The following is a 26,622-nucleotide window of genomic DNA, read 5'->3' on the forward strand; positions in this document are numbered from 1 at the left end:
AGTGGGCAAACATTCAAAATCAGCAGGGGATCAAATACTTTTTTTCCTTCACTATCTATATATATAGTGAAGGTCATTATACAGTGTCCAAAATTTGGCACTTGCTTTCTTGTTCCATCAGCAGTGGATGTGCCCAATAATCTTTTCTGACAAGTACGTAGTCTTAAGAAGTGCAGTGACTATCAGCATAAATAATGCAGCCCATAGAGGAGTCCGTGGTTGAATGAAAAAAATGTTCCCCAAGCCATCAGTTTGATGTGGATGGGAGAATCCTCTTGTTGAGCTATTGAATTCTGAGACTGGGGAGACTGCTAAAGCCAGTGGCACAGAAGTGGGGAAAATCTGACAGGGTGGTTGTACAGAGCTCATTCGGTAGATCAACGTAGGTGCTACCTCACTGCCCATACATGCATCAAAACCTAGCTGGTTCCCGCTGAACCAGCCGATTATCGATCTATGTATGGCCAGGTTAAGCCTGTAAGGGTAAACATTGTTTGTAATATGCAGATTCTCTACGCAGCTGAACTCGCTAAACAATGGAGACGTCCCATGGAAAAGTAGGAAAGGAAAGCATTTTCCTAATTAAAATAAAGATTTTTCAACTCAAAATCACAAAAAGGAAAAGAAAAACGCAGTGGAGCACATTGAAAACTAATGTAAACGTGTAAGAAGAAACCTATCTGGAATGCACAAATTGTGGTGTGAACTAGTCCTGCGAGGGTGATTAAATTAGTAGGCATTACTCTTGGTCCTTCTTATATTAGCTTTATTTTACAGGGTTCACAAGTATCAGTACAAAACCTCCTGAGCTCATAGCAATGGTTTGCCTGCTGAAACTGAGCAAACAGTTTTGTAGTCTTTAATGATAATAGAATTGTGAAAAATGTTTGTTTTTCACTAGGTATTAATAACTGAGCATGGAGACCTTGGTAACGGGAAGTTTTTGGATCCAAAGAACAAGATTTCATTCAGATTTGATCACTTACGAAAGGAAGCCAGTGATCCCAGGCCCCATGAAGGAGAAAATGCCATAGAATCTTGGAGGGCTGTTGTGGACACTGCAGTGAGAACCTATGTGAAAGATCATTATCCTAATGGAGTTAGTACTGTAAGTAGAAATACATATTTGCATTGACAGATTATTTCTCCTAATGGTGGATATTTTCATAAAACTATAGTTTTCAGTCATATAGCCCTCTTAAGTGGCATTTTACCTAATTTAATTTAAATTATGTTTGTTAACTTAGGTATATGGCAAAACAATTGATGGACAGCAAACAATAATTGTGTGTATTGAGAGTCATCAGTTTCAAGCTAAAAACTTTTGGTAAGTCTTTTTTTTTTCTTAGACATTTTGAAGGCACAATTTCTTAGGTTTTGAATTCCCCAGTAGTTGGCAGCTTCATATGCAGCTTTGCAGACTTTGTATGTCCTCTTTCTAGGGTGTATACACGTTTTATTGCATTGCTAGAAACCATGTAAACACATTCCAACATATGCATTTTACACGTTTACATGCATTCTTTATGTGAATTAGCCTTATGTCTAAGAAAACAGTTTGCCTACCTTCACTATTAGGCTCCATGCACACTGGGCGTTTTAAAAACGCTGATAGCGTTAGCTGTGTAAAGTCACGCTTTTGCATTAGCATCTTTCCGCATTTGCCTTTTTTAGCTTTTTTTTTTTTTTTGCTCAAAAAAAGGTCAAAAACGCCGGTTTGTCACATTTTACCGCGTTTTGCCACATTTTTCAACGTTAGAATATTTTTACAGCTTAAAAAAACTCTAGAAACCCACTCGTTTTGGGGTTTTTTTTCGGCCAAAAAACGCCCCTGTCAAAAACCGCTGATTACAGCCCATGTGTGCATGGACACATAGGATAACATGCTGGGGAGTTTACTGGCTGTAGAAAAAACACCAAAAGCCAAAAACAGCAGCTGTAAAAACATCCAGTGTGCATGAGGATTAATCTGCAATCTCCTTGCTTCTATTTACATTCTTCTATACTGCTGGAGAAACCACTCTTGGACACCACTAGAGGGGGCTCTGCATTGGTCTGAATGAGCTGACCGATTCCTGTCTCCTCAGGCTTTCCTGGCTGGGGAAGTAACCTTTGCAGTACAGTAAACTACATATTATTATTATTATTACTACGAGTTTATATAGCGCCAAAGGGTTTGCTCAGCGCTGTACAATAGGGGGGACAATACATGGCACAGTACAACAACAACAAACAACATACGAGGATATAAAAAAAGCAGGTGCAACATATGAGGCAGGCATACTGGTCTCTTCAGACAAAATGTATAATACAAGGATTTTATCCTTTATTTTCCCATTCATTCCTAATATGCTTTTCAGCACTATTTGCTGAAAGGTTTTAGATATATTTAAATTTTTTCATTATATGCATGCTTCAGTGTTTATAGAAGGTCTAAATTTGTTGCATTCAGAACATATTTTGTAGGCACTGGGGAAAACATTTTTGAAAGCCTAAGGGTTCAATAACGCCACATCAGTCTTATCTGCACAGATCAATGCAGGCTCAATCCCATATTGCTGCAGTACTCAAAAGTTAATTAGATGTGGTTTTGCAACATTTTAATAATGTTTTCCTTTTAAAAAAAACTAGTTGCTTTTGATGTAGCAACACAATGCACAAGCCTTGCACCTGTTTTAGCACATGAATGAGCCTTTAGGAACCATTTATACATGCATGGACAGTTGTTGCACTGTAAACCACAGCAGTTTACTGTTCGGCAACTGCAGTGGATCACGCAGTTTTCTTCTTCTTCTTCTTCTTCTTCTTCTTCCTCTTCTTCTTTTTTTTTTTTTTTCAAACTTTATTTGAATTGCGCTAAAGTGACACTTCATGTCACTGTACAGCAACATGGTGCATTGCGTGGCATGCAATCCTGTCCAGTACACTGCAATAAAATGTATCATGTCTGCATTCTAGCACAGATCACTATAGTGTTTCAATGTGAATAGGACACACAGTAAACCGTTGTGATCCGCATTGATCCACCGGTCACTACAGTGTGTGAATTGGCCCTTACAGTTCAGCCAGATGCAAAAAAAGAAAATAAACCGAGATATGTACATGCTTGAACAAATGCAGGTGGTTGTAGACAATTTGTATACTAGTATTTTTGTATGCAACTTGTAGCAGAGTGGCTATAACTGTAAATAGTTGGTGGGGAAAGAACAAACAGAGGGCGCACAGGCCTAGTGCATTACCATAAAAAATGTTTAATAAAAAATAAAGTAGGTGTTGTACTCACAAACGACAATGTAGTCAAGGCACATCATAAAAGAACAGCTGGGTCAACACCGCGCTGAGTAACAGTCCGCAATAGGGAGTGTAGACATCCAATAGGCTGACGCGTTGGATGTCTACACTCCCTATTGCGGACTGTTACTCAGCGCGGTGTTGACCCAGCTGTTGTTTTATGATGTGCCTTGACTACATTGTCGTTTGTGAGTACAACACCTACTTTATTTTTTATTAAACATTTTTTATGGTAATGCACTAGGCCTGTGCGCCCTCTGTTTGTTCTTTCCCCACTCAGTATATTTGGATTCCCCCGGTCCATTTGAGGGCAGCAAGGTGTGCGTGTTCCAGGACATTCTTAATGTGGTTGTAGCCTGCATCGAGTCCATCCCCAAGCGCAGGAGCATTTGTGTTTGCTGGTTCTTTGTAAATAGTTGGTAATAGATTGGTTTTGCCAACCCTGACCCAGAAAGTACTGAGACCGGAGTGCTTTCAGGTCACACTTTGCTGAGGGGACTAGGAAATCAAAACCAGATTGGTTTCAGACTCAGAAGAGCAAGGACAGCCTAGGAACCTTGATGGAGAGAGGCCTGCAAGAGAGGAAGATCACACATGTAAATGGCCCGAGTTTAAAAGTGATCGAAGGTCCACTGTTCTCTTGCGTTCATTAAAGGACACAACCCAGCAGTATTTTTGACTGTAGGGTTATAGTGCTATCTTCAGGAGTAGTACACTAGGCTGGGAAAAAAATGCTGCACCGCACCTGCTATAGGCATGTACATTTTCAGCCTAATGTTGATTAGTCAGAACCTAAGCTTCGTGCTTGGAATCCCTGGTCCCTTTTTTTTGCATCATCCTCTTTGGATGGTGGGCAGCCTGTGAATGTTCCTCAGGTGGGAGTACACATGACCAATCGGCTCTTGGCTGGTTTCTCTCAGTGTACCCCCAGGCGGACAGCTCCCTGCTTAGGCTGTAAGGCATCCTGTCAGGGAAGGTACCCCCTGTCCGCCTTAGGATGAGGTAAGTGGACATACCCTTCTCTTCCCCTGTACATTTAGGGCACCTCTTTCCCCTTGTCTTCCCACGTTTTTAGTGTACCATGTGCTGGCTGTGACACCCTTGTATCAGAACACAGCTTGGAGGACATGGTGTTGCTGGACGTGAGTCCTACTCATGTTACCAGACAAGACGGCCATGGGCAGCCCCCCGGTTTCAGCCAGAGGAGGTTCGCTGGTGTCTGGGTGACTCTGCTGACATTTTAGGGCCCTTCCCCCCTCCCCTTGGTGTGTTGTGGGGGTGTGCAGTGCAGGCCTCCAGTCCTGCACTGTGGGAATACTGTCTCTTCATTTGCTGCTGGTGGGCAAGGGTGTACCTAGACAAAGGTGACCCCCTCTGTCTCAGCCTGAGGGAGACTACTGATACTGGGCATCTGCTAACACATGGGTCTCTCCACCCTCAACCCTTCCCTGGGGGGTATGTTGAGCCAGTGGCTGTGAGTTTGTTTTTTCTGCCATTGACAATGCGGGTGGTACTCTGAGCTCACCCTTCCCTGCCCTGCATTCCCCAGCACCCTCCCTCCCCCCAGTGGGGGGTGTATGTGGTTTTAACGGCCGCTGTGTTTTGCACAGGTAGGGTTGTGGATGAACAACCTCACAATGAAGTTGTTCCTAGCACCCTCCCTGTTTTAATTCAGGGAACTGCCTGTCTGGTGATAATAAGGTTTGTTTATGGTACGTTGTGCAGCTCCAGCACTGCTCACCTCCTTAGGTATGTTGCGTTTTCAGAGGAATTATTGCCCTCTTGCAGCTCCCTACTGGGACTTCCTTGTCCTTTTGGCTAGGGTCTGGCTGCTCCCTCTGTGGCTATGTGGGGACCGGTGGCCCTGGTTTAGCTCATCCTCCCTGTCGGGGTTTGTGCAGCCTGTTTTTCTCCTGCTTGAATCGCCTATCCAAGGTGACTGCCCCTGGCACTGTTCTCTTCTGCTAGCACAAATGTTTCTAGAACATTCCATGATACCAAGGTCTGACTCATGTTATATTTTGCTCTTAATTTTGCACAGTGCTAAAGGCCAACTCTGGCAATCCCACATACCCATGGTGGCACAGGCCCTCTCGGCCTGCGGACAGGTCCTCCATATTCATATTAGGTGGGGGGTCATCTTCTCTGGTTCGCAGATCTTTGGATCATCATAACTCCATGGTCTTTCCATCTTTACTTTGCAAAGTTACCTAGCGATCATGGGCTTGCTTCCTCTAGAAGTGATTACTCTGATACCCGGTCCTGGGAGGTTTGGGGATTTCTAACTTGATCGGTTTACAATACTTAAGAAGGATGGTGTGCAGCCTATTCTGGATCTCTAGGCCCTCAACAACATTGTGAAAGTTTGTAATATCTAGAAGGAATCTGTCCGTTCCATAGTGGCCTCTTTCCCTCAAGGGCTGTATTGTCTTCAAGGATGCATACCTGCGAGGCACTGACATTTTCTGTGCTTTGTGATGGGTGAGGATCACTGCCACTTTTTCGCTTTTCCTCTTGGTTTGACCTCTGCTCTCTCGGGTTTTACCAAAGTACTGATCCTGTTCCAGGATTTCAGCTGGATCCTGAATGTCAAAAAGTCTTTTCTGATTTCAACCAATCAGTTGGGAGTACTTGGGTCTGATCCTGGTCTAGACGTGGGCCAATGTGTTTTTTTGCCAACAGACAATATTTGAAAGTTCGAACTTCGATTCAGTAGTTACTGTCCTGCACAGGGTCCTCTCTACATTTCTGTATGCATGCTTTGGACCTCTTGGTTTCCACCTGTGAGGCAGTCCTGCATGCTCAGTTCTACATTTGAGTTCTGCTGATGGCAATTCTAACTATATGGGATAGGTCCTCTTCGTCGTTGGATAGATAAATGCAGTTGGTCAAGTCCTCCCTTCACTGGTGGCTTTGTTCGTTCCTCTTCATTGGAACATGGTCACGACTGATGCCAGCTAATTCAGGCCTGCAGGCGAACAGGACTCTCAGTTGCCTATCAGTGCTCTAGAGCTAAAGGCGATCAGGTCTGGTCTGTTTCATTAGCTGGAGCATCTTCAGAGACGTCTAGGATATTGCTCTTCATTCCTTACCTGTGGTTTGGGCTATTCATGGTATCCATGTGCAATGGCATGGAACACAGGACCATGACCTCAAACTAGCCAGAGGAAAGTTCCAACCCACTATGCTTGGAACAGACCTCCAGCAGAAGCATTGAGTCACAGTCACCAGCAAACTAAATTTTAACATGGGATTGCAGACACCGCACCCCCCCATCATAACCAGAACATTCCACAAATACAACCATTAAGGAAGAAACCATTAGGCAGATTGTGGCAAGAAATGGCCACGGCACTTTATTGGTGTTACACAAAATAAACCATGTACAAAACCACAATAACTGTTGATGAAATTCAAACATGCAACATGCAAAATATAATTAAACACCTTCTTCTGGCTCAGTTATTGGAACTCGAGCCATCACATAACACATCTGCACTTCTGAAAACGTCCCCTACCCGCCGGCCTTGTGAACAGCCGGTAACGTTATCCATGTGCCCCTTCCCAGCTGATCAGTCTTAGAGTGACGCAAAAACAGCCGTACCAACGAATCATCGACCACAACATGCTCAGACAAGAGTCCTGAAAAAGCATGCCTGGACAGCGGAACCAGCTTGGATATTCTAAAAGCCCCAAAAAACATCAGGGAAAATGCAGTACGAAAAAGCAAAGCCTCGTAATCGGAAAAGCGGACCACCGAAGTACATAGGTCAGCCAAGAGTGCCATAGAAATAGGTCTACGCTCATCAGGCACAAACCTGGACTTCCGATAACTTCTCAACACCTGTTTAATCGAAAAGAACTAGGTACAAGAAGGGAGGCCAGATAGTTTGAGAAAAAAGGAAACTCCGGACAATATCTTATACACGTGGCCAAAGGAGTAACCACAGCGCATCAGGGATGTCAAAAAGGATGCGATGGCCAATTCAGAGGGGGAATTGGGCAGAAAGCCCCAATTATGCACAAAGAAAACCCACCTCCTTCATGCCGCTGAATAATCCACCCAAGTGTGAGGAACGATTGAATTCTTTAACGACTCCCGCAAAAGGTTCATATCAGGTCCCACAGGTGTGATGGACAGCTGAGGCCAATCTCGTCCGCCTCCGGTAACAATTGTCGAAACCTGGATACCTGAAAACGAGACAGCGAATCTGCCAGAATATTAGAAAACCCAGGAACATACTGCGCTTTATGCCAGATGTTAAATTTTAAACAGAGAAAAACTAAGTGTCGCAAAAGCTGTACAACAAACAACGATTTAGAGGATAAGCAAATCACCGCAAACACCACACCCTTTTTGTCGGTACTCACCAAAATCCTTTTGTCAGCAAATTGCATACCCCAAAGCTCCAGAGCCACCACCACTGGGAACAGTTCCAGCAACACGAAAACCCCTGGAACCAGCAGCATCAGTTGCCAGCGAAAAATCCTGACACAGTCAGCCTGAAAAAAAGTCCTACCATTGTATTCCAACAGGAAATTAGCCCAAACCAACAGGTCTTCCTTTAAGGCCCGGGTGAGGCGTAAATGAGCAGAGGGGGACTTATAACCTGAGGTAGCAAGATACAAATGCCTGGAAAAGATCCGACCAGCCGGAATAACCCTGCAAGCAAAAGCCAGGAGCCCCAGCAAAGCCTGCAACTCCTTCAACAAAACTTTTTTCCGGCGAAGAAAAGCTAAAATCTGCGACTGGAGTTTCAACAACTTCACCTGCGGCAGCCGGAGTTTCATCGCCACCGTATCAAGAAGAATTCCGAAGAACTCCAAAGACGTAGATGGCAGGCAAGTTTTTTCAGTCGCTAAAGGAACACCAAAGTGGTCCATGAGCACGCAAAACAACTGAAGCAAATTTGAACACAATGCCGACTCCGGGAGACCAATGAACAAAAAATCATCCAAATAGTGGACAACGCCATCCCATCCAGCCTCGGCAACGAGCTCCCAATGGAGAAAAGTTTGAAAACGTTTCAAAATAGGCACAGGACAAAGAACAGCCCATGGGAAGGCTTTTATTGAAATAAAAAGCACCGTCAAAATAAAACCCCAGAGAATTAAAAGCCGACGGGGAGACAGGCAACAGCCGAAATGCAGATTTGATATCCGTCTTGGCTAGCAAAAAGCACGAATCTGAACTACGGTGTCCTCAAAGGTCGCATAGGACACTGAACACAAAAAACCATCAATCTCGTCATTCAACGAAGAGCCCTTGGGAAAAGAAAGGTGGTGTATCATACAGAAAGCGTTAGGCTCCCTCTTAGGAACCACCCCCAAAGGAGAAATCCGAAAGTCCCGAAAAGGTAGACTAGGAAAGGGGCCCACCACACAGCCTTCAGCAACCTCTTTGTCAATCTGTTTTCAAACAACCTGTGGGAATTGGAGTACGGACTTCCAATTATCTACCGTCCGGCAACCCTCGCCCAAAAAAGAAGGCAGAGGAAAACCAAAAAGAAGGAACTGAGCCTTCTCCCTGTCTGGATACCGATCCAGCCATAGACGCATGTTTTCCAGCTTCACCAGCGTGCAAGCTTTTCTGAAAACTATCCAGCTGGGACAAAGGAGACTCGCCCACCTTCCTGGGACACTTAAGCACAGGGTGATGACCTGCGCAAAAACAGCACTCGTGGCGATACTTGCACGCCACATTCCAACGACAATGGGAGTCATTAAAGGCAAAACAATAACCCCTCCTGAAAGCTGGAACTGGAGCTGCCGCGACTGGCTGTCTAGGCGCAAAAGGCTTCTGGGGCAAAATCAAATTAAGCCATAACCCCACATCCTTCATGCCCCACTTGAGGGCTGGGTGCACCAACAACTTTTGCCAAAAAGACTTGTAATGGTACAAGCCCAAACCCCCAAATTTCCTGTACACCTCAAAAACATGATCTAAATGTTGGAAAGGGCCACCACAGAGATCAGGGCGTTTCTCCGCCAACACTCTAGAAAATACACAAAAAGCCTGCAGCCAATTGTAAAAAGATCTAGGGGCCATCCTCCTCTTCTCCTCCCTACCCACCGCAAACCCGTCAGGCTTGCTAGCAAAATCCCTAAAAGTGGAGAGTAGGTTCAAAATGTCCACAAAATCCCCCCTCCAAATTTTTTCCATAACGGACAAGCTAAGGTGAAAACCGAGAGGGATACCTCACAAGGCAGCACCTCCTTCATGCATAACTCGGGGACGCTGGGCCTAGCTGGCAATGCTATGGGACTCGGGGGGGCTATATGGCAAGGGAACATCCCCGGGACAGACAGCAACAGGGGGGACACACTGGGGTCAGGAGGGACAGCAGGAACCGGGGACACTGACTTCACCAGGGCAGACAGGGAGGCAACCAGGGAAGACAAAACCCCCCATGGGGAGACTCACCAGCAGCCGGAGGGTTTCCTGCAGCAGCCTGGGCAACCTCTCTCCGAGCAGCAACCGCAGGCTGGGCTTCTAGAGTCCCGGGAGCAGCGAGCGCCTCCTCCAGGATAGGTCCGCCTGCATCTGAAAAGCGCCGTGGGTCCACCATTGTTGGTTGCTCGGCAAACGGGGAAGCCGACTCCAGCAGGGATGCAGGCGCTGTCCAGCTCCTCCCACCGTGCTCACTGATAGGCTGCGGTTCATCAGCCCGCCTCTTCCGGCGGCTCCGACAGCCACGCCCCTCCAGGCTTCTGTCCTCCAGCTGGGCTCCAGAAAGATGGTGCTGTTCTACTTCCGCCCCTGCCACACGTCGTCCCGGCGGTTGGCTACGCTGCCATCCGCTGCGGCAGACTGGACCCCTGGCCACACTCCTGGGCACCCTCCGACCCTCTCCCGGCTCATCAGGCGACATCCCACTGCAGTTGGCCGGCTCAGGCGGGTCCCGGCTCTCTTCAGCCAGCGCCAGGCAGCAGCGCAGCCACTCCTCCCCGCCACCGCTCTGCACCTTCTCCAAGAATCGCTGCAGGAGATTTTCTTCTGACATGGTAAATCTGTGTTCTTGCAGGGAGCTCTTCTGCTTGCAGGCTGGCCACGGATCCAAACGATCCAGGTGCCCCGTATATCTTGTCAGCCAGGAATTCTGCTTAACAAAATTTAAAGGGACCAACACCAAATTTCACCACACATGACAAACGTGCCATTTACCACTACAAACAAGCCCATTTGAGAGGGTAGGGGCGGGGGGTGGCCGCAATCCCACGAAAGTGGTCCCAAAGGTTTGCGCCCACTTTTGCCATTCTTGTGCAAACATAGACCTAAATGAGAAACAAAAATCAAAAAAGAGGCAGACTCAATGGACCACTTGTTTTTTTTTTTTTCCTTCGCTCTGTTTCTGTGTTTCTATTCACAGTTTAATTCCTGCATGCAATGAGGAAATTAATGTATTGCTGTAATTTTGTTTGAACAATAGTGTGATATGAAACTATTTGTTGCCAAATTGTTTTCCAGGAATGGACGCTGGAGGTCAGAATGGAAATTTACCATAACACAATCTACTACAAAGGTGGTGGGAATTTTAAAAATTCAGGTATTTCATTGGTTTATCTACTGTGGTGGTAAACCATCTTACATTCATCAAAGTCCATTTTCTTCATCTAAGCATCATAAAAGTGTTTTTTTTTCTGCGTACTTATATGTATGTATGTAAGAATTTTTAAGATATTGTTTAAAGTGTTACTAAACACACAACATTAAAATCCGTATGTATATGCAGTAAAGTATGCTTGTTATACTCACTGTGGAACTTAAGGGTTTAATCCTCTTCATTGTGTAAAAAAGCCATTTGATCCTGTCTTCTGTGTTCCTCCCCTTGTTCAAACAACCACCTTTTATCTGCTGATAAGACAGACTGAACCCTGAGCATTTTGCACATGCTCAGTTTGGTGTGTATTGCTAGAGATTTTTTTTCTTGGGAAAGTGCATGTGATCAGCACAGGGCCAATCGGAACTAGACAAAGGTCAGGGGTTTTGCATCCCTCTAGAGCTGATAGAAGTCACAAGACTGCTCTAATTGCTGATGAGAAAAGGTATTTAGCAGTTTATATTTACTCAAATAATTGCATTTCCATGTTGTGTGTACTGTGGGAGACCAGATATAGTGGATGGAGGGTCCTGGGTTTAGTAACATTTTAACCAGTGGAATTGTATAGTTTTCTCATGTCATTGAAAGTGTTATTAAAAATTAACCTTGATTTCAATGCAGGTTCTGCAGCATTTCCCTGAAAGATAATTAAATGTTGTCAAATATAAATATTTTTCACTGGAGACATTGCAACATGTGATAAAACATCTCAAGGTGATTACATAGCGAATTAATAAACTGTTTCATTGAAGGTTGGAGAAACCTGATCTGAAGTAAAAGGTTAAAAACTCCAGTGAGCACTATTTCTGTCTATTATGGCCATTATAGTGTGTGAATAGCACTAGAATTTTTTTTTAAGAAACTTACTTGTTTTTTTTAATTACACTGGGGTTCAACCAAATGATTGTACACACTCTAAGAAAATCGGACAAACAATCATCCGGTTTTCCTCGATGTTTCACAGCAAGTCTAACCTGAGGATGGTACAAATTGTAAAAAAAAATTCTCGTACAAAGGCTTGCTTTTTTTAATGTAGAAATGCTGTACCATAAATTGTTTGTTTCTGATCATATGCAAATATTTTTTATCTGATTTAAACGAAAATCATTCTGTTCCTGAACAGGACAAATTTTGGAGTTAATCTCTTTTGAAGTTTTTTATTTTTTTTTAAAGTCTGAATCGAATGTCAAAAGTTGTGTACACACTATACGAAAATTGAACAATCGTTCCCTGTACAAAATGTTTCTCATACTGTAGTGTGTACCACACTATAAGGCTTCAGAATGTACACTTCCAGAGTGCATATCAAGTGCTAACTGCTTTCTTGCTGAAGTGGAATACACAATACTTGGATTGTGGTAAATTAAATGAACTTCCTAACTTTAACACGGTCTTCGTGCTTCCTAAATAGCATTAATTGCTTACCGATTGGTTACCATTGTGGCTTGCATATCATTCATTAAATCATTTGACAAGGTAATACTTTCTGAAGCATAACACAATCTTGTATATTTTATATAGGTCCATTATTATGAAGATGGCAATGTACAATTAGTTAGCCATAAAGATGTTGAAGAATCATTAACCGTGTCTGTAAGTATGTTCTTAACATATCCAGATCACATAGCATAAAGTTTTGTGTTTTCATTAATATAATGGGAATATCCCTCCAGCTTAGGGTAGCAGGCTGACTCAAATGCTATTTACTTTTTTTTTTTTTTCCAGAGACTTAATCTAGCCACAGTTTACACCCACTGATTGTACAATGCACTACTAAGTTGGGTTAAAATAAAAATCTTTAAAATGTAAAAAATGTATTATTAACCGCCTCCCGTCCGCCATATAAGGAAATGAAGAGCGCAAGGCAGTTCTCTCGTTCTGGGAGGACGAGCGCGGCGATCGGTGGTGCGCTGTGTCCTTGGGAAAGACCCGAAGACGTCGGCTCTGTCACATGATCAACTGTGTCCAATCACAGCTGATCGCATGTAAATAAGGAAATGCCGGTTATCGGCATTTCTCTTCCCACGAGCTGTCACTCTGACAGTTCGTGAGGAGAGGAAAGTCGGTAATCAGCATTACTCAGAGGGGACATGTACATTGATCATCAGGGCACTGATGATCAGTGTGTCCTGATGATCAGTGTAGCCCCATCAGTGCCACCTGTCAGTGCTCATCAATGCCACATATCAGTGCCTTCCAGTGCACATCGATGCCACAGTGCCCATCTGAGCTGCCTTTCAGTGCCACACTCAATGCCAGTCAGTGCCACATATCAGTGCCCATCAATGATGCCTATCAGTGCCACCTACCAGTGCCTCCTCATCTGTGCAGCCTATCAGTGTCCATCACTGCAGCCTCATTATCGCACATCAGTGAAGGAGAAAAATCACTTATTTACAAAATTTTATAACAGAAACTAAGAAACAACTTATTTTTTTCAAAATTGTCAGTTGTTTTTGGTTTGTTTAGCAAAAAATAAAAAACCCAGAGTTGATTAAATACCACCAAAAGAAAGTACAGTCTTGCATGGCCGCGCAATTGTCATTCATAGTGCGACAGCACTGAAAGCTGAAAATTGGCCTGGGCAGGAAGGGGGTATAAGTGCCCTGTAGGCAAGTTGTTAAAGATTGTATTCATCTTACAGCTTGCTTTGATCTGGACATTTTCTGAGTTTAGAGAGGAAATTCAAAGTACATTTTATTTCAATAGTGACGTAGACTGTAGTGTTTAGTTGGCTACAACCAACATTTTCCATTACTGATGAGTAAGAAGTTTTAATGTTGTCACCAAAAAGATCAATAACATTATCCAGGGAACTATGAATACATTTTTTTTATCATATGGGAGACCTTAAGTCAAGTCTGAGCTTTTTTAAAATTCAGAACAGCTATTTGTAAAATATTTGAATTCTTGGGTCATTTTGAGTGTAAAAAAAAAAAAAAAATTCTCAATTCATTTTTATAATATAGTCATGTATTTACAAGGATGACATAGTTTTTCCTCACAATCAGAATAGAAAATGTCTAAGAATGGCACTGGAGGATTAGTAATAAGCCTTTTCATAAGCCCTCTGAAATGACTAGTTTCAGGTGGTGATCCATGTGAAGCAAATCCTCCCAATGTAATCCGCACTTCTTTATCTACAGCCCACTCTCCTCCAGAGCCCTCCAAATCACACAGATCAGATGGTGGTATTTCTTAAAGATCAGGTGGTGTGGGGGGGGCTCACACATGTGCAGACAAACACATATACACACACTCCACAGCACAGAGCTAAGTGTAATCTGACACATGAGTGGATGGAATGGACACACCACCTCTACACACCCTCACTGAGAAACTTGCACAACTGAGGCTGTCATTCATCTGTCTGGTGCTGGGGGAGGGGGGGGATGTATCACCATAGTGTGTGAGATTCGAACTGCCAGAAGTGACACATGCAGATTGCAGAGGAAGGAGAGAGCAAACAGGATTCACACTAGGTGCTGTGTATGGAGGTAAGTATACTTTATACAGCGATATGCTTTTTCTTTTCATTTCAGAGATTTACAACAACTTTAAAACATCGCACTGTGGTAATCTATAGCATTTGTTGAGAAATTAGTTGAGTAAGATCAATTGCATAAATATTGATAACTAGTTACAATGGATTACTTTTCATGTTGCTTTCCTGAATTGTGTAATTCAGGATTGCAAGATAAAATGGGTCTTGCATACGAGTACAATTGTTACTTACGACATATTATTCTATATTGAAATATTGTGACTACATATTGTATTGCTTGATAATATGAGTCTGCATGTCAACACCTGCCTTAGTATTTCATGGATGGTTGGCTGTCGTAATAAAGTGCTGCTCAAAGAAAATTGGATCATGGGATGATAATTGTGATACTTTGATATAATATATCTTTCAGAATGAAATTCAAACTTCAAAGGAGTTCATAAAAATTATAGAGGATGCTGAAAATGAATACCAGGTATGTCTCAGTTATGGCTTCAAGATTTTGGTACTGTGAAAAAGTAAACAAATATATAAATCAAAATCCAAATATTTCTTTAACCCCTTCCTGCCAGCCTCTCAGCCCTTTAAGAGTTCTAAAAGCTGTGAGGAGGGCCTTTGGGTTATGGGCGATGCAAGTATGCATTGGGAGTTTACTGATTTCCGCTGACTACCATGTTCAGAGCGCGCTCTCAGCCCACCCACCAAGAGGCCACATATATGCGTGTGGCCGGCGGGAAGGTGTTAAAGGTATTAAACTCAAAAATTGTATTTATTGCAGCTTGCCAGTCATATGTGGTGGTTGCATCAGTTTCTTTTTTTTTTTTTTTGGCTTTTCCGCACTGTTTTAACCTGGTGATCTGGCCACTAACATACCTCCTTTATTAGTGAGACACCACTCTGGATGAATGAGCATAGGAGGCAAAGCAGGCAACAGCATTGTCAGTCTGGGGGAAAGGGGATGGTTAAATATATTAGCAGATATAAATACAAATGAATCTGAACTCCAGCTAACACTTTAGACCTCATGCACACAGAGCGTTTTTGCAGCCACTTTTAGGGGCTTCAGGCTTCTTTTGTTTTTTGGGGGGTTTTTTTTTTACTGTTTCCAAATGGCCCTCCATATTATTTTATGTGTGCACACATAGACAGAAGCTTTTAGTAGTAGTAGCGTTTACCAGCAAGAAAAAAAAAAACCCAGTGCCTCCAGGAGCAGCAGCATTTTGGCAGAAAAAAATGCTGACAGCTCCTAGTCTCTACTAAACTCTCCTAAACACCGGTGCCTAGCGCTTGGCAAAGTTTTTCTTCACTGGTTGTTGAGAGGACCGGGAAGCCATCCGCCTCGTCCTTTAACAACGGATGAGTCATCAGCTGTCAACGGGGTACCCTGCTGACAGCTGAATGTAAAAAAGAAAAAAAAACATTGCCGGCAATAAATTGTGGGAAAAAAAAAACGCAATGGGGGGTCACACCCCCCAATCCTTACAAGGCCCTTTGGGTCTGTTATGGATTTTAAGAGAAACCCCATGCCAAAATTAAAAATAAATAAATAAATGGTTTGGGATCCCCTCCAAAATCCATACTAGTCTCTTATCCAAGTATGCAGCCTGGCACGTCAGGGGGGGAGCGAGCGCCCCTCCTCCTGAATCATACCAGGCCAAATGCCGCCCTCAACATGGGGGGGTGCTTTGGGGCAGCGGGTTTCCTCCCCAAAGCACCTTGTCCCCATGTAGAAAAGGACAATGGCCTCTTGCTCACAACCCTGGTCAGTGGTTGTGAGGGTCTGTGGCCAGGGGGCTTATCAGAATCTGGAAGCCCCCTTTAACAATGGGGCCCCCAGATCCCGGCTTCCCCCCTATGTGAATGAATATGGGGTACACAGTACCCCTACTCATCAAATAAGTGTAAAAAGTAAAAAAAATCGCCAGTTTTTGACAAGTCCTTTATTAAAATAAAAAAAGAACGTCTGCTGGTGTAAATCCATCCTCAATCATGACGCCCGCCACCACTGCTGACCCGGGGGGGAACTCTGGTCCTGACAAAGGCTCCCTTCACCACCTTGTCTGACATCACTGATCCAGCATGCCATGGGTCAGTGACGCCATTTTTTTAAATCATTCAATACATTTTTAGTGTGGGTTTCCCCTTAAGATCCATATCAGACCCAAAGGGCCTGGTATGGATTGGGGGTGGGAACTCTCCTTAACGGCCCAGCTTCTTAACTCTGAAACTGCTAATCGTAGCTTACACACTAGGCTAAACGCTGTTCGACGCCAGCAAAAAAAAACGAAAACATTAGCATTTTTTTTGTCCAGCATTTCTAAAGCAGTTTTTAGCTTTTCTAGTGTGCATGAGACCTTATAATCAATTGCAACAAACTGATTTTTTCCTTTTGGGGTAAAGGTTTTAGATGATTAAGTAAAAGCTGACCATTTTATTTGCCTCTGCCAGTTTTAAATGGTTTGCCTCATCCATGTAAACTGATACATTCTGCTGAAGAGTCTGAGCTTTTGAAAAACAATAGACTTGCTGGCTGAATCACCAGATGAAAACCTAAAAAAGAAAATGAATACAGCCAGTATTCCTAAGAATTGGTAAGCTGCAATATGTCTGCTTATGGATTAAAATTTTGCTTCAGGACTGTGTTACTTATTTGAGCTTAAAGTGTTACTAAACCCCACAAAGGTAAAATCGGTCTGTATATGCAGTAAAACATGCTTGTTAAACTCACTGTGGAACCTAAGGGGTTAATCCTCTGCATTGTATAAAAACACTGTTTGATCCTGACTTCTCTGATCCTCCTCTTCTTCCAGTGTCCCCCTGCTGATAAGACATATTGTGCGGAGTCATTCTGCACATGCTCAGTTTGGTGTATATTGCTAGAGAGGTTTGCTTTTTCTTGGGAGAGTTCATGTGATCAGCACAGGGCAAGTCAGCACTGTTCAGACAGTGGTCAGGGGTTCTGTATCTTCCTAGAGCAAAATGAAAACTCCTACAAGCTTTAACCAGTGCTCAGCTAAACACTGATAGAAGTCACAAGACTGCTTTAACTGCTGATGAGAAAAGGTATTTAGCCTTTTATATTTACTATAATAATTGCACTTCCATGTTTTGTGTACCGTGGGAGACCAAGTAAAGCGAATGCAGGGTCCTGGGTTTAGTAACACTTTAACATTTTAAGTATTGGTGCTCTCATGCAATGAAAAAAAAATTCTTTGTCATTCTTAATTAAATTTGAAATGAGTTATACTGCTGCCTAGAGCACATTGGACACCTGCACACAATGCTGTTAGATATAACCCCTCCCACTCTCATCAACCTCCAGATTTTTGCTAGTGCCTTAGGAGAATAGAAGCTAACCCCTATATGAAGATCCCCTTGCTCTGCAATCAAAATCTTTAATTTACTGCGGAGCCAGAGAGTTCATTTATGCTATTTTCCAGATCAGTTGATTCTCGGCATAAATACCATACAATACTCGTGCTCTATAATCTCCAGCCCACCAAATCTTTCTAAGCCACTGTATAAACATCTATCCCTCAGGATGAATATTATGTAAAACATAAACCAGCACTATAAAGAATATTTGCATGTCACATCAAACCGCTAATAAATAGCCAATATATTAAACCGCATAAAAGTGCATATAATTTCTAACACAATTATTTCAGTGATAAACACGTACGTGTTAACGTACCCATGCACCAACACTTAATGTATTAATAAATAATGAACAGTATATGGTAGTTCATAGAAAGTTCTTTAGGGAGTATATCCACCATATGCCAGATATTACTTATTCCTGAATCCTTTACCTTCATCCACCGCGTCTGCAAATATAGCGCGCTCTCCAAATTTTATGACCTTTTTTATCTTGAACATGGTTATAGACCACCTGATGGTAATAAGGTTCCAGCACCCCTCTGTGCAGGTCATTTTAAATGTGGACCTAGCCATGCTCTGTCTTAACAAGACCTTTAGAGGACATTCCAGTGTTTTTATGATCAAGTAGATAAGACTGGAAGCCCTTTGTTAAGCCTTATTTTTCATGAATTATGTTGTCAGGTCTGCCAACATCCCAGCAAAGACTAGCTGTTCTCCACATGGTTTTGGCATAACTCCTGTCGCACAAAGCGATTGCTGTTTAGTAACAAAAAGGATTCAGGGTTTCCAATCAAATCTGTTCACTGTTTACAAGCAAAAGGGGGAATTCACCCCATTCTGGACCTAAAGGCTCTCAATGTCATCATTTGAGCACAAAAATTCCACACAGAACCTATCAAATTAGTAATTGCTTCCCTCTGTCTAGGGGACCTTCTATTCTCTCTGGATATCAAGGATGCCTACTTTCATATCCCCATTTTCCTGTGTCAGTGCTACCACTGTATTGCTCTTCTATTCGGTCTGTCCACTGCACCTTGAGGATTCACCAAGCTGTTTGCTCCTGTACTTGCTCTGCTTTGTTTACAGGGCATGCCCATAGTGGGATACCTAGACAAACTTCTTTTAGAAGGATCAGTCCCCGCAGGCCTTGTCTGCCAAAGTCCATCAAGCTGTTTAGACCCTGCAGTTGAAGGGTCAATCCTTTGCTTTTGCATGGGGGTTCTGGGCTTGATGGTTGCCACTTCCTAGGCAAATCTGTATGCTCAAGGTAAAGTCACTGGACAGACGAATGTGCCTGACACCCAGGGCTAGGTTATCTCTGACCTAGTGACTCAAGAATCCAGCACTACTGTCAGGGAAATCCTTCCTTTTCATCAGTCTGGAAGATTCTGACAAATGAATTTCACAGGTTGAGAAGGAGCCCTAGACACCCTTTCTATGCAGGGGACTTGGTTGTTGGAAGAAAGTATCACCTCCCATTTGACATGCTGGAGCTCTGAGGAATTTAGTCAGAAGTCTTTCGGCTCAAATAAGCTGAATGGATTCTGATTTGGGTGGAGCTTTATTTTCTGTCCCTGTCCACCATGCACATTGCAGACATAGAAAATTGGAAAATGGACTCTCCATCATCAATATATCACTCCGGGGAGTGGTCTCTCACTGGAGGTTTTACTCGGTTTACTCCTTAGATGGGGAGTGCCGGACGTGGACGTCGTGTCTTCCAGATTTCACCCCAGACTGAGTAGGTTTTCCTTCAGGTCAAGGGACCCTCTAGCCATAGCAGTGGATACCCTGGTGACTACATGAAATCTTATACTTGATCTACACCTTTCCCCCTATGAAGCCTCTTCTTCGATTGCGTCACAGAATCAGAACAGAGTACATTTTGATGATTATCATTGCACTGAGGTTGCTCAAAATCATCTGGTACTCTGACTTCATCAGACTCTCTATGGGCTCCTCTGCCCTGGTTTACCATACTACGTCATGACTATTTCATAATTGCTGGCTTTATTGGCATACAACCCCTGGCAAAAAGTATGGAATCACCGCTCTTGGAAAATGTTCATTCAATTACTTGTGTAGAAAAAAAAACAATCACAGACAGGCCTCAAAACTATTTTCATTTATCATACCAACCTTCTGGCTTTAAGAAACATTTAAAAAATAAAAAAGAAAGAAAACTGTAGTCAATTGCAACTGATTTTTGCTTATCAAGCAGAGGAAAAAATATGGAATCACTCAATTCTAAGGAAAATATTATGGAATCACCATGTACTCTGCAGTTCTAAAACAAACATCTGCATCAGATTATATCTGCTAATTAGTCTGCAGTTAAAAAAGAATGCTTGCACATCTTGGGGAGCTGTGGCACCAAGCTGATTGACTTGAATCATGGCTCCAACATGAGAGATGTCATTTGAAACATACGAGAGGATTATAAAACTTCTTCAAGAAGGTAAATCATCACGGAATGTTGCAAAAGATGTTAGTTGTTCCCAGTCAGCTGTGTCTAAAATCTGGACCAGAAATTCTGAAGGACCCTTGTTAAAATCTGGACCAAGTACAAATCAAATGGGAAGGTTGTAAAAGGGAAGCATACTGGTAGACCAAGGCAGACATCACAGCGTCAAGATAGAAAACTTTAAAGCAATATGCCTTGAAAACAGAAAATGCACAATAAAACAAATGAGGAACAAATGGGCAGAAACTGGAGTCAATGTCTGTGACCGAACTGTAAGACATTGCCTAAAGGAAATGGGATTTACATACAGAAAAGCGAAATGAAAACCATCATTAACACCTAAACAGAAAAAAACAAGGTTACAGTGGGCTAAAGAAAAGCAGTCATGGACTGTGGATGACTGGATGAAAGTGATATCCAGTGATGAATCACAAATCTGCATTGGGCAGGGGGATGATGCTGGAACTTTTGTTTGGTGCCATTCCAATGAAATGTATAAAGATGACTGCCTGAAGAAATCATGCAAATTTCCACAATCATTCATGATATGGAGTTGCATGTCAGGTAAAGGTGCGGGGGAGTTGACAGCCATTAAATCTTCAATAAATACACAAGTTTATATTGAGATTTTAGACACTTTTCTTATTCCATCAGTTGAAAGGATGATTGTTGATGATGACATCATTTTTCAGGATAACGCATCTTGCCATAGGACAAAAAGCCATGAAAACTTTCCTTCAAGAAAGACATACAGTGGATATAAAAAGTCTGCACACCTCTTGTAAAATGTCAGGTTTTTGTGATGTAAAAAAATGAGACAAAGATAAATCCTTTCAGAACTTTTTCCACCTTCAGTGTGATGTATAAACTGTACAACTCAATTGAAAAACAAACTGAAATCTTTTCAGGGGGGAAGTAAACATCAAAAACTTAAATAATGTGGTTGCATAAGTGTGCACACCCTCTTATAACTGGGGATGTAGCTGTGTTCAGAATTAAGCAATCACATTCAAAATTATGTTAAATAGGAGTCAGTACACAACTGCCATCATTTAAAGTGCCTCTGATTAACCCCCAAACAAGTTCAGCTGTTCCAGTAGGTCTTTCCTGACAATTTCTTAGTCGCATCCTACAGCAAAAGCCATGGTCCAGAGAGAGCTTCCAAAACATCAGAGGGATCTCCTTGTTAAAAGGTATCAGGAGAAGGGTACAAAAGAATTTCCAAGCATTAGATATACCATGGAACACCGTGAAGACAGCATCATCAAGTGGAGAAAATATGGCGCAACAGTGACATTACCAAGAACTGGACTTCCCTCCAAAACTGATGACAAGGCGAAAAGAAAACATTAAAGGAGCTGCAGGAATATCTGTCAAGTACTGGCTGTGGTACATGTGACAACAATCTCCCGTATTCTTCATATGTCTGGGCTATGAGGTTGAGTGGCAAAACTGAAGCCTTTTCTTACGAAGAAAAACATCCAAAAAAAAATTAGCAAAACACATCTGAAGTCTCCAAAAAGCATGTGGGAAAGTGTGTTATGGTCTGATGAAACCAAGGTTGAACCTTTTGGCTATAATTCCAGAAGATATGTTTGATGCAAAAACAACACTGCACATCACCATAAGAACACCATATCCACAGTGAGGCATGGTGGTGGCAGCATCATGCTTTGGGGCTGTTTTTCTTCAGCTGAAACCGGGGCCTTAGTCAAGGTGGAGGGAATTATGAACAGTTTCAAATACCAGTCAATATTGGCACAAAACCTTCAGGTTTCAGCTAGAAAGCAGAGCATGAAGAGGAACTTCATCTTTCAGCATGACAACGACCCAAAGCATACATCCAAATCAATAAAGGAATGGCTTCACCAGAAGATTCACGTTTTGGAATGGCCCAGACTTGAATCCGATCAAAAATCTGTGGAGTGATCTGAAGAGGGCTGTGCACAGAAGATGCCCTCGCAATCTGACAGATTTAAGAGTGTTTTTGCAAGGAAGAGTGGGCAAATATTGCCAAGTAATGATGAGCCATGCTGATAGGCTCATACCCAAAGACTGAGTGCTGGTAAACAAATCAAAAGGTGCTTCAACAAAGTATTAGTTTAAGGGCGTTCATACTTATGCAACCATATTTATTATTTTAGTTTTTTATTTTTACTCCCCCCCCCCCCCCCCCCTAATAGATTTCAATTCGTTTGTCAATCGAGTTGTACAGTTTATAGGTCACAATAAAAGTGGAAAAAGTTCTGAAATTATTTATTTTTGTCTCATTTTTTTACATCACAGAAACCTAACATGTTAACAGGGGTGTGTAGACTTTTTATATCCACTGTATTATGTCAGTGGCATGGCCTGCAAATAGTCCGAACCTCAATCCAATTGAAAATCTATGGTGGAAATTAAAGAAAATGGTCCATGACAAGGACCATGCAAAGCTGACCTGGCAGCTGCAATAAGAGAAAGTCGGAGGCGGATTGATGAAGAATACTGTTTGCTGATACTTAAATCCATGCCTCAGAGAATTCAAGCTGTTATAAAAGCAAGGGGTGGTGGAACAAAGTACTAGTGGTGTACTGTAGGGTTTCTTTCTTCATGATCCCTTAATATTTTCCTCAGTGAGTGATTCCATATGTTTTTTTCCTCTGTAAAAACAGGTACGACTGACTACAGTTTTCTTCTTTTTTTTTTTTTTTTTTTTTTTTTTTTTTTTTTTAGTGTTTCTTAAAGCCAGAGAGTTAAATGAAAATAGTTTTGAGGCATGTCTGTGATTAGTTTTGTTTTTGTTCTTTTTTTTCTACACAATTAAACAATTAAATGAACATTTTCCAAGAGTGGTGATTCCATACAATGCCAGTTGTTAAAGCAAGGTTCTAAAAATAGTGGCCTATATAATTCTGTTATTCAGATTATCCTAAAAGCTAGGGAATGCTCCTCTTGCAAGGTCTACCAATGATGGTGTTCTTGGCATAGTCCAAGTCAATATATTTGTATCCTGGGAGGTACTCTATGGCATGCATTTTGGCCTTTCTCTGGCCTGTTCTGGAGCAGAATTGGCTTTGAGTACCATCAGATTTCAGATCTTGGCTCTCATTATTTTTCATAGGCTTCATGCCTCTCATTCCATTTTGAATGCTTTTGTGCATGGTGTCATTCATAGTTCCACCTGTATATCCACGTGACTTATTGGAACCTCAACCTGGTTCAGTCAGTTCTTCAGACCTGCCTTTTGAACCCACAAGAGAGATTCCTCTGTCTGCTCTGAAAAGGCAAACCTTTGCTTGTCACCCTCACCTCTATAAGGCAAGTTTTGAATTTGCAGCCTTGTCTTTTAAGGCACCTTTTCTGGTGCTACACTTAGACAAGGTTATCCTGATGCCTAAGGCTTCTCTTCTCCCTAAGGTGTTTTCTCCCTTTCACCTTAACTAGGACATTGCCCTTCTATCTTTCTGTCCTGCAGCGGTACATGCCAGGGAGATGTTGGATGTGGTGCAAGCTGTTCTGGTTTGTCTCACCTTTTAGTTTCCTTCTAAAGGATTGACTACCTTTTTTTATTCATAAGGGTCTCTGGAAGGGACAACTTGCTTCTCAATCCACTGTTGTTAGTTTGATTAGGCAGCACATCATTTTATGCCTTTTGATTAAAGGAGAAGGTTCCACCCTTGCCTGTCCAGGAGCATTTTGCTAGATCTAATCTGTATCTCTCAAACTTTTCAGCATCACATCGGTTTCTCACATTTGCAAAGTTTGTACCAGGTGGATGGTCAGGACTGTCCTGATGCCAGCTTCAAATGTAAGATCCTTTAGGCAGCTCTTTAGGACTCAAGCTTTCCCAACTGTACATTGTTTTGGAGGGCTTATTGGGGTTTAGTTGTTGTGTTGCTTGGACAACTTTGGACATCCCTTTTGGACTAACCCTAATGTCTCCTAATGAACAAAAATGAAAACTGGATTTTTATACTTACTGTTAAATGCTTTTCTTGGAGTTTATTTGGAAACATATGTCCACCACACAGCCCCAGCATTTATGATCCTCTCCTACTACTGCTTATCAAACAAAACTGGAGCTTGATGGGCGTGGGAGGTTTTATATCTGGCTGACTAACAGCTTTGTTTGGTAGTGTCCCTAAGAAACAGATTTTACAATAAGTCCTGTTTTGTTCAACTTTATGAGATGGCAAGAATCATTTTACGCTTATCCATATTTGTATCCATATTTGTATTTCAACAATTTACCAATAGCACTATGCTTATGATACAATGACATATTAGTACAAAGAAAACACTGTGTCTTAACAAGAAAAGTAATTCATATCTTCACTGGCACAAGGGTTGAGCAGCACAGTAGGATTTCAAGGCACATTGGAGGGTTCTCTCAGTTTGATTCTGAACTTAGAGACACCACCCCAAGAACTATTTATAAACAGTCATATATCCTGTGAGAGGTGGGAATCGGTGTCACGTGCGCCCGACTCGCTCCCTTCCCCCTCGCCGCACACAGCCGTGAAGCAGGCTGTGCAGGATGAGGGGAGGGGACCACTGTGACCCCCCCCCCCCCACTCGCCAGGAAATCCCAGTGGGGGGCCGCTGGGAGGTCTCTGCGCGCTCCCCAGTGGGCGCAGGGCTTCCCGTGCTCGGCGCCCCGCCAGAGACAAAGGCTGCGCTCCCTGCGTGTGGCTGGAGTGAGTGGGGCGTGCCTCGTTACCCTGGCAACACGGCACTGCGCCGGCCGTTGCCAGGGCAACGAGGAAGTGTCCCGCAAAGCCTTTAAAAAGGCCAGCGTGAGACCAGGCTCTCTCTCTCCCTTCCTCCTACGCTGTCCGGCCGCTCTCCCTCGGCCCGCCGCCACTGCTGTCGTGGGAGGTCCGGGTGGGGACCGGGCCTCCGCAGACATCCCCGCTGAGCACTCTGCATGAGCCCCCTCTTCCCAGGTCAGACCCCGCGGCCATGCTAGCCCCGCTGCTGTTCCTGGCCGCTGTGAGGGCCCCTGCTGCTGATCGCTGGGCCCCTGGAGGAGCTGGCCGCTGTGAGGGTCCCTGCCTGCTGATCGCTGCTGTTCCTTAAAACGCTGGCCGCTGTGAAGGCCGCCGTCTGTTGCTGAGGGTCCCTGGAAGCCGCCTGCTGCTGAGCGCGTGCAAGTTGCCTACCTCCCCTTCCTGGAAGCCGTCTGCTGCTGAGCGTCTGCAAGCCGCCTACCGTGAGTGTCCCTAGAAGCCATGAACTGCCCCTAGTGTGTGCACAGAGCCCCCGGATCCTGAACTGTCCCTGTTGTGCGCAACGACCCCCCCCCCCCCGTGTCCTGAACTGTCCGTGTTGTGCGCACCGACCACCCGTATCCTGAAGTGTCCCTGTTGTGCACACCGACCTTCCCCGTGTCCTGAACTGTCCCTGTTGGGCCGCACAGACCACCCGTGTCCTGGACTGTCCATGGTGTGCGCACCGACCGTCCGTGTCCTGGACTGTCCCTGGTGTGCGCACCGACCACCCGTGTCCTGGACTGTCCCTGTTTTGTGCACCGACCACCTGGGTCCTGAACTGTCCCTGTTGTGCTGGGCCAGACTCCACAGCTGGAGTCCCGTTGAGTCCCCTTGTCCCTATGAGCTGCATGTCGCGGAGTGCCATGAACTGTTCTGATTGAGTGTCTTTCAGAGTTCAATAAAGCTTTGTGTGTTCCCCGTCTTCTTTGTGTGTTCTGTCCTGCCTACGCTTCCGTTACAAGGGTTATACAGTATTATATCTTCTAGAGCATTATAGATTGATCAATCATTGATGCCAGCCTTTGCCTGTGGTGGATTCGGGTCTTGGTTTCATGAGTATCAGGGCAGTATAAGAAAAATAAACCAGCATTATATGTAAAAACTAAAACATGCTTCTTACTAGATATCACATTTTCAGTTCGTTAGCCCTTAGACTAATATTTCTCAAGCATATCTTCACTATAGAAACATTAGTGGGACACGATAGCTGCTAAACAGATTAAAGAATATGAAATCCCACCATTTCATATTCCTGATATGTATTTTCTGTAACATGTATTTTTATGAAAACGTATCCCTGTGCTCTTTGTGTTGCTTCCTTTGTGTGAAATACCTATGATTTTGTCAGTCCATCTGCTTTTTTATTAAAAACTGACCACATGAGGCAGGAGAGCACAGCGTGGTCTGTTTTCTGGCTGAGTTGAAACTCAACTTGCCCCCCAATGATCAGACTTCTGTTGACAGGACCTCTCATCCCCCACACAGCCATTCACTAGAAAGAGCAGTATGCTGCTGTTTCTCCTTCCTGAACTCCTTATGCAGCTGAGAACGTGGTGACTTATAAATGCCACTTTTTATTTATATATATATATATATATATATATATATATATATACATACACAGTC

At 43.3% G+C, this 26,622-nt stretch overlaps 1 protein-coding gene across 1 annotated transcript in view; it reads left to right on the forward strand.

The window, feature by feature from the left end:
* LOC149467157 (F-actin-capping protein subunit alpha-2-like) overlaps positions 1-26,622 on the forward strand; it is a 69,430-nt gene that overhangs the window by 38,839 nt on the left and 3,969 nt on the right. Inside the window, exons 5-9 of the mRNA XM_089672087.1 lie at positions 902-1,108; positions 1,248-1,327; positions 10,760-10,838; positions 12,414-12,485; positions 14,810-14,872. Of these exons, the coding sequence (XP_089528213.1) occupies positions 902-1,108; positions 1,248-1,327; positions 10,760-10,838; positions 12,414-12,485; positions 14,810-14,872 (501 nt within the window). The remainder of the gene's footprint in view (positions 1-901; positions 1,109-1,247; positions 1,328-10,759; positions 10,839-12,413; positions 12,486-14,809; positions 14,873-26,622) is intronic.

The sequence above is a fragment of the Staurois parvus genome, unplaced genomic scaffold (genome assembly GCF_062004578.1).
Source record: "Staurois parvus isolate SC_StPar_1 unplaced genomic scaffold, SC_StPar_1.0 ptg000120l, whole genome shotgun sequence".
In the NCBI taxonomy this organism is placed as follows: Eukaryota; Metazoa; Chordata; class Amphibia; order Anura; family Ranidae; genus Staurois; species Staurois parvus.